General features: G+C 37.7%; 1 protein-coding gene across 1 annotated transcript; it reads right to left on the bottom strand.

Annotated features, from left to right (window-relative positions):
- Positions 1 to 1,342: 1,342 nt before the first annotated feature.
- LOC121373018 (sodium-coupled monocarboxylate transporter 1-like) lies at positions 1,343 to 8,758 on the bottom strand. The gene is made up of 5 exons (XM_041499461.1): positions 8,407 to 8,758; positions 6,378 to 6,446; positions 5,764 to 5,815; positions 3,294 to 3,361; positions 1,343 to 1,498 (listed from the first exon to the last, which is right to left on the bottom strand). The coding sequence occupies exons 1-5, from the start codon at positions 8,752 to 8,754 to the stop codon at positions 1,343 to 1,345; spliced, it is 693 nt and encodes a 230-aa protein (XP_041355395.1). The 5' UTR covers positions 8,755 to 8,758.
- Between the last annotated feature and the right edge of the window lie 316 nt (positions 8,759 to 9,074).

Here is a 9,074-nt window from a genome sequence, read left to right on the forward strand (position 1 = left end):
TTGTAACCGTATTTATTACTACAAAGTCAGAGACTATTGTTTCACAATTTTTTAACTTTATACAGATGTGTTACAGGTTTATAATTAACCAAACGCAGTGTCTATTTTCACGTCCTGAAACTAGGAAATACGACTTTAAAACTTGCTGCACTCTTTCTTTACGCTATACATTAAATTGAATGGCTACCACGTCTGGTTGAACGTACGTCACACATATACCATCTCCATTTCTAGACGTGAAAGTAAATTGTACACGATTGCTTAATGTCTCTAAATAATTGTAATGCATTTGCTAAACATGCCAAACTATGCTGTTCTTCGAAATATTTGAAATTATTCTCTCTTTTTTTATATAATTAGAAACACTTACTTCCAAAAGTGAATACGACCCCATTCGTTGTTTATTCTCCAAATCGCATCTATTCCCCCCACCAACAGGGAACCCTATAATCATAATGATAAACACAATGATTATGATAACGATGACGACGAGAAACAATAAGAAGTTATTATGATAATGCATGATATGATGATGAACATAATAACGATGGCAATGATGATGACGATAATGATACTTGTTGTGATGACTGTGATGGTGACAGTAACGCTGCTGTTGTTGTTAATGATGATGATGCTGATGATGCTGATGATGATAATGATGGTGATGATGATGATGGACATGATGATAGTGACCATTATGATCATTATGGTGTTGATAACAAAATAATGATAATAATGCTGCTGATGATGATGCCGGTAATGATGACGACGACGATGTCGATGTTGATAATGATAATAATGACAACGACGACGACGACGATGATGATGGTGGTGGTGGAGGTAATGATGATGATGGTGGTTGCGGTGATGATTATGATGATGAAAGTAGTGGTAATGATGATGATGGTGGTGGTTGTGGTGATGATGATGATGATGATGATGATGAAAGTGGTGGTAATGATGATGATGATGATGATAGTGGTAGTAATGATGATGATGGTGGTGGATGTGGTAATGATGATGATGAGGAGGATGATAATTAAGGTCATGATAATGACGAAGGCGATATTGATAACGATGATTACTAAAGTTTAGGACGAAGAGGAATCACTGAAGATGACTATGACATCACGCACCTGGATAAGAATGGCTAATAGCCCTGCTACCATGACAGCCGTTTGGAAGACGTCAGTCCATATCACAGCCTTCATCCCACCCTGACGATAACAAACAAACACGACAATACAGCGGGAATCGACAAAACCGTTATCTAAAATGAAGACCTTGTCTCTGCACAGCTGGATGGACATTTGGCAAAACAGTGGTTGATTCCCACGAATCCCTATCTGCTGCCTCGTCTATAGGAGGACAGCCTCTTCCATGGAGATCCTTTACTGGAAAATGCATCCTTCCTGCACCGATTGAAAAGAGGACTTCCACTCTCAATACATCCCTCTTGCGCCTCCAAAAAGAGGACTGCCACTTCCAGGCTGCTTGACTAAATCAAATATAACTTTAATGTAAATTTCTATTTTAAAAAAAAAAAAAGGAGAAGAAACAAGCTTATTGGAACAGTGTAATACAGAAGTTCGTCAAACTTCGACATCCAGATGTTGCCTTAAAAACGCGTACCGGCCTCGATGGCGTAGTGGTTAGGCCATCGGTCTACAGGCTGGTAGGTACTGGGTTCGGATCCCAGTCGAGGCATGGGATTTTTAATCCAGATACCGACTCCAAACCCTGAGTGAGTGCTCCGCAAGGCTCAATGGGTAGGTGTAAACTACTTGCACCGACCAGTGATCCATAACTGGTTCAACAAAGGCCATGGTTTGTGCTATCCTGCCTGTGGGAAGCGCAAATAAAAGATCCCTTGCTGCTAATCGGAAAGAGTAGCCCATGTAGTGGCGACAACGGGTTTCCTCTCAAAATCTGTGTGGTCCTTAACCATATGTCTGACGCCATATAACCGTAAATAAAATATGTTGAGTGCGTCGTTAAATAAAACATTTCTTTCTTTCCTTAAAAAAGCAGATACCACTGGGTGTACAGGAATGTTTATTCCAAGGAACAAAACAGAAAGATTCAGCCAGGTACCCTAAACAACGTGGATGATTAAACCGCAGTTTGCTTTAAAGGGACATTCCTCAGTTTGCTACATTGTAAGATGTTTCCAACTAATAAAATATCTCTACGATTAAATGTACATATTAAATATATTTTCTTGTTTAGAATGTCACTGTCTGTATATTTAATGTGTTTCTGGTCGTCTTAATATTTCTAAGATGTCCAAACTGGATTTTGTCTTCAAATAATTTCGTACGTACGAAAGAATATATTTTAGGAAATAAAATGAAATTTAACCTACTACAAATATTAGAACCATCAGAAACAGCTTTAATATACAGCCACTAATATATTATGCAAAAAAATATATTTGATATGTAATTACAATCGTTAAAATGTCTCTGTTAGTCGATAACATCTTCAAAAATGCAGCAAACTCAGGAATGTCCCTTTAACTGATACAAAAAATGTTCAGATAAATCCCCATGTTTATTAACTTGATCATGCATTGTCAATATATATCCTTTTTGCACATTATGTATTAAAGGCATACTGTCACGGATTTAAGGACCTTATTTCTCTAAAAATGGATAATAAATAAAAATTACATTAATTGTTGAAACTAAATCTAGCTATCGCATCACCTTAACTGAACCATGATGGAGTGAAATCCATGCCATGCCTTTCGGCAATTTTAGTTTTTGAATTATGGACCATTGCCGTAATTCAATTATTTTTACAAAATATCATTAATAAATGGAGTATGGTGGTTATGAAGATGATTGAATAAAGTACACTTAGGAAAAAATCTAATTATTTTTGTTCAGGTAATACTTTGTTAGACCATTAAATAGGTCAGAGGTCTGTGACAATATGCCTTTAATATGTATCTAGGCCCGCAAGAATTGTAGGGGGTGGGGGGCAATCTCTAATGAGGGATCACAGCCGTTAGTGTGTGTGTTGGGGTATGGGGCACACGTCCTATTGTATCTTCATTCATATGGAGTACATGTAGGACAAAAAACCCCCACCCTTACCCCGGTTTCTATGGGCATATTATCTGTATTTTATGTTTACGGTTTTCTTTTAAAACATTCGTTAACATAAACAGCTTTAGAGTTTTACACATTTTCGAAAGTTACTATTTCCCGCCATCAGAATGGAACTATTTGAAAATGACAAACTGAATTATTAGCTAAGCGAAAATAGATCTTTAATATGTCACTTACCAAAGGTGTGTAGAATGTGGATACGAAACCAACAGTTATAATTGTAGCCCACACTGGAAAGCCAGTGACTATAACAGAAAAAACAAAAACATACAAAAGAAATACAATACAATACAATACAATACAACACAACACAACACAACACAATACAATAGACGGTAATGAATTGGTAATGGAAGGAAGGAAGGAAATGGTTTATTTAACGACGCACTCAACACATTTTATTTACGGTTATATGGCGTCGGACATTTGGTTAAGGTCCACACAGACATTGAGGGAGGAAACCTGCTGTCGCCATTTCATGAGCTATTCTTTTCGATTATCAACAAGGGGATCTTTTATATGCACCATCCCATAGACAGGATAACACATACCACGGCTTTTCATGTACCAGTCATGATGCACTGGCTGGAGCGAGAAATAGTCCAATGGGCCCACTGACGGGGATCGATCCCAAACCGACCGCGCATTAAGCGAGCGCTTTACCACTGAGCTACGTCTAGCCCCCCTAATTGGTAAGGAGCAGAGACTCAAGATACTGGAGTTTAATTTGCGCGGATTTTCTGGAAGCTACTATTATGTCCTGCACTAAGCACACAGCTAAACACTGACGGAGAAGGAAGGAAGAACATGTTTTATTTAACGACGCACTCAACATATTTTTTATTTTTTATTTACGGTTATATGGCGTCGGACATATGGTTAAGGACCACACGGATATAAAGAGAGAGAGAGAGAGAGAGAGAGAGAGAGAGAGAGAGAGAGAGAGAGAGAGAGAGAGAGAGAGAGAGAGAGAGAGAGAGAGGAAACCCGCTGTCGCCACTTCACTCTTTTCGATCAGCAGCAAGGGATATTTTACATGCACCATCCCACAGACAGGACAGTATATACCACGGCCTTTATTACGTCAGTCGTGGAGCACTGCCTGGAACGAGAAATCGCTCAATCGGGCCACCGACGGGGACCGACCCTAAACCGACCGTGCATCAAGCGAGCGCTTTACCACTGGGCTACGTCCCGTTCCCTGATGGAGAATGGCAAGTGTGTGGCACAGATAGCCACAAGAGACAAGTACCTGTCGCGGTTGGAGAGACAAGGTCTGGAATGTGGAGGTAGAAAACAAAAGAAGTTGAAAGATAGGAGAAGCTGCCAGATCAGGAAGAAATCATATGGAATTCAAAGGATAGAAAGGAAAGGGGGTAGTAGGATTTTAAAAAAGAAGAAGAAAGAATCCAAATGTATTGCCCACTGGCGTGAATTAGCCAAATTTTGCTTAGGGTTAGATAAATCTGTCTGTCCCTAGAACTAGTCAGTTTCTACACTCATCATTATGGAAGTCTTTTCGAAGGAAATAATTTGGTTTATTCGCGAAGTTGCCGATTTACGTTGTATTATATATATATATATATATATATATATATATATATATATATATATATATATATATATATATATATATGTAAGAATTATCCACTAACAGAGACTTTTTAACGATTGTAATCACATTTCAAATATATTTTTCTGCTTAAATTATTAGTGGCTGTATATTAAACGTGTTTCTGGTCGTTTAATATTTGTACTAGGTTAAATTTCATTTTATTTCCTAAAATATAGTTTTTTCGTACGTTCGAAATTATTTGAAGACGAAATCCAGTTTGGGCTTCTTACAAATATTAAGACGACCAGAAACGCATTAAATATACAGACACTGATATTCTAAACAAGAAAATATATTTAATGTACAAGTTTAATCGTAGAAATATTTTATTAGTCGGAAACATCTTACAATACAGCAAACACAGGAATGTCCCTTTAATGAATTTAAATGTTAATCACATGGATGTTATAATACCCCCAAACAGTGCCCTGTCGCCACGACTGGCATATGAAATATTGCTGTATATGCGCTATATCCCTTACTGCTGATGGAAAAATTAAGCGAATTTCTTTTGAATGCTATGATACCAGCCTCGGTGGCGTCGTGGTTAGGCCATCGGTCTACAGGCTGGTAGGTACTGGGTTCGGATCCCAGTCGAGGCATGGGATTTTTAATCCAGATACTGACTCCAAACCCCGAGTGAGTGCTCCGCAAGGCTCAATGGGTTGGTGTAAACCACTTGCACCGACCTGTGATCCATAACTGGTTCAACAAAGGTCATGGTTTGTGCTATCCTGCCTGTGGGAAGCGCAAATAAAAGATCCCTTGCTGCTAATCGGAAAGAGTAGCCCATGTAGTGGCGACAGCGGGTTTCCTCTCAAAATCTGTGTGGTCCTTAACCATATGTCTGACGCCATATAACCGTAAATAAAATGTGTTGAGTGCGTCGTTAAATAAAACATTTCTTAATTTTTTTAAATGCTATGAGTCACCAACGTTTTTACATCCAATAGCTAATGGCTAATCAACCAACAGACTCTACTGGCGTCTTGACACAAAATATATTTTGTTAATTATTTCATCGCTGCTTACCTGCCTCCAGTGCAGTTGATGGGGAGACGGCTGCTATACCCATGTACACGATCTGTAAACAGGTGCCATACGATTTGACTAGTGGTTAAATTTGTTTAATTTTTTTTAATGATTTTTTATATTTTTTTATTTGTTATCTCTTGTTTTCTTTGGTTTGGTTGCTTTTGTTTGGGTTTTGGGGTGTTTGTTTGTTGTGGGTTTTTTTAGTTTCTTTGGGGTTTTTTTGTTTGTTTTTGTGGGGTTATTTTGGGGGGTGCGTGTGTGTATGTGTGTGTGGGGGGGTGGGGGTGGGGGGGGGTGGGGAGGGAAATATAGCATAACATAGCTTATCGTAATATAACACTGCATCATGTAACGTAACGTAACATCGAGGTGTGTAGCAACTTAGATAACATAACAAACGTGACGTGACGTGACGTAACGTAACGCAACGTAACGCAAACGAACGCAACACAACATAATGCAACATATATATTATTCCATTTGGTATTATTACTAGTAACATCCAATATCCGATTATTCATAAATCAATGCGCTCTAGTGGTGTCGTTAAACAAAACAATGTTCAACTTTATTACTAGTATGCATGGACTATAATTTACGAACAAACTCACCTGCTGTACAATCATTAGACATGTCCCAGTTAGTTTGGCGGCTCGAGACTGGAATCGCTTTTCTAAATACTAAAAATATATTACACAATAATTACACGAGAAACGTGTGTTTGTTATGATTCTAAGTGGTGTATTACTCTTGTTTTAAAAAGGTGTCATTTTGTCACTAAAACAAGCGGGTTTTTTGCTCAATTTGCATTCATGAGATTCATCAAATATTGTAGAACTTGCATGTCATATATACAGGAACATTTTAAGTACATATTGCCACTTAAAGGGACATTCCCGAGTTTGCTGCATTGTAAGATGTTTCCGACTAATAACATATTTCTACGATTAAACTTACATATTAAATATATTTTCTGGTTTAGAATAGCAGTGTCTGTATATTCAATGTGTTTCTGGTCGTCTTCATATTTGTAAGAAGCCCAAACTGGATTTTGTCTTCAAATAATTTCGTACGTACGAAAAAATATATTTTAGGAAATAACATGAAATTTAACCTAGTACAAATATTAGAACAATCAGAAACACGTTTAATATACAGCCACTAATATATTATGCAGAAAAATATATTTGATATGTAATTACAATCGTTAAAAGCTTTCTGTTAGTCGATAACATCTTTAAAATGTTAGCAAACTCAGGAATGTCCCTTTAAACATACACTGTAAAGTACACCTTTATATACAACTTGTAAAGGACAATTTACATGTTTGGAATAACTTTTACCTAAACATGCTCTTGGTTTTTTCTTCTTCTTTTTTTTCTTTTTTTCGATTCAAGATTTATTAAACAACACTCTTTACAATATGTATCAAGAGGACAATTCAAATACATAATTAACATACATGACAAGAACAGGCGTCAACATAGAAGTATCTATAAGTAACATAGAACACAAAATATGCAAACACAATAGCTAAAATATGCGGAGAAACGTTAGTTCACAAGACAAGATAATATTTTAATAAATATAGCTAGTTTTTTTTAGTAATGGTGCGTTACATAATGACAACATACCTTTCATCTTAAAACGCTAGGATAAATTCTATAATATTGTTTTATATATTTTCTTCTAATGTTTTCAATATTATAATTTTTACAGTTGAATAAATAATGGTATTCATCTCCAATATCGGTATTGCAAATTTTGCATAGTCTCTTTTCTGCACAACACGTATTAAAGGCAAAGTCCCATAGAAGCTGACCTACTAAATATGCCAACGGAATATTGCTTAAACATATATACATATGATTTGTATCAAAAAGTACTTTATTCAACACGCAACATAGTCATCATATCCCACTTATTATTAATATCTTTGTATATAATAAAATTATGGCTACGTTGCTATAAATCAGATTTTTTTTTTTAATGCTGATTTTCAGCTAACGCTAGCTTTTTAAATGTTTGCGAAACAACTTTTGATAGCAATCGTTATATGGAGAGGTACACATACACTATATATTTAAATCACATATTTCGTTCGATTCCAGGGTCATATTTTGCGGGGGAGGAGGTCGGGTGTTAAGAGGGTAGTCACACACCCAGAAAAAGAAAAAAACAAAATCCCTTTTGTCTACCAGATTTAGTCAAATTTTGTCCGTTTGTAGAATACCCTCTATTATTCTATCCTAATACTTTTGGTACTGCCACCCGCTTATTATTATTTTTTTTTAAGCCCTGGGGTGGGGGGGCAGCAGCAAACGTAGCCCAGTGGTAAAGCGTTCGATCCCCGTCAGTGGGCCCATTCGGCTATTTCTAGCGCCAGCCAGGGCATCACAATTGGTATATCAAAGGCCGTGTTATGTACTATCCTGTCTATGGGATGGTGTATATAAAAGATTCCTTGCTGCTAGTCAAAAAAGAGTAGCCTATGATGTGGCGATAGCGGTTTCCTCTTTCAATGTATGTATCTGCCCTAATACTTTTAGTACCCACTTCTTTTTTCTAGTTATGACACTGGAAATGTGCGTTTTAGTAGGTGAACTGCTCGTGTGATTGTACCTTTAATTAAAAACTTACTTCGAAGGAACTGGTCATGTGGAGCGAGAAGATCATGGGGACGAACAGAACTGTGGACAGGGCGATCCCGATGCAGACTCCTACCGTGTACAGGATGTACTCCGTACCGTTAGTGTACATTTCAGCCGGGGTTCCTAAAATCAGGATTGCACTTATAAACGAAACGAGGATCGAGATGGCCACGGGAATTATCTTCATACTCCTGTCGGCCATCAGGAATTCCTTCGTTGTCTTTTGTCTCCCGCCCCAGAAGGCGTAGAAGACTCCAATCCCAGCTGAGACGAGCAGCATCAGAGCAAAGACAACGTAGTCGGCCGCGCCAAAAGTGGGGATGCCTGGACTGGTCATTGTTTTAAAAATATCCCTTCACTTCTGTTTTCTGCTTTCAGTCTCCAGACAACCTACTAGTTGAATCAGTGGTGAAGATTTGACGGCATTTGATAATACGTATAAATATATGTTAATGTGTTTGTTTATATATTATTCATACATGGAAAAAACTCGCTGATTTATTGAGTACCAGGCACGGCGTAAGCAAGCTGACATTGGGGGTAGGAGTGGGGTTGGTGTGTGTGTGTGTGTGTGCGTGTGTGTGTGTGTGTGTGTGTGTGAATGTGTTTGTGTTTGTGTGTGTGTGGGGGGGGGGGGGGGGGGGGGTGACTGAGATC

Source organism: Gigantopelta aegis, chromosome 5 (assembly GCF_016097555.1).
Source record: "Gigantopelta aegis isolate Gae_Host chromosome 5, Gae_host_genome, whole genome shotgun sequence".
Classification (NCBI taxonomy): Eukaryota; Metazoa; Mollusca; class Gastropoda; order Neomphalida; family Peltospiridae; genus Gigantopelta; species Gigantopelta aegis.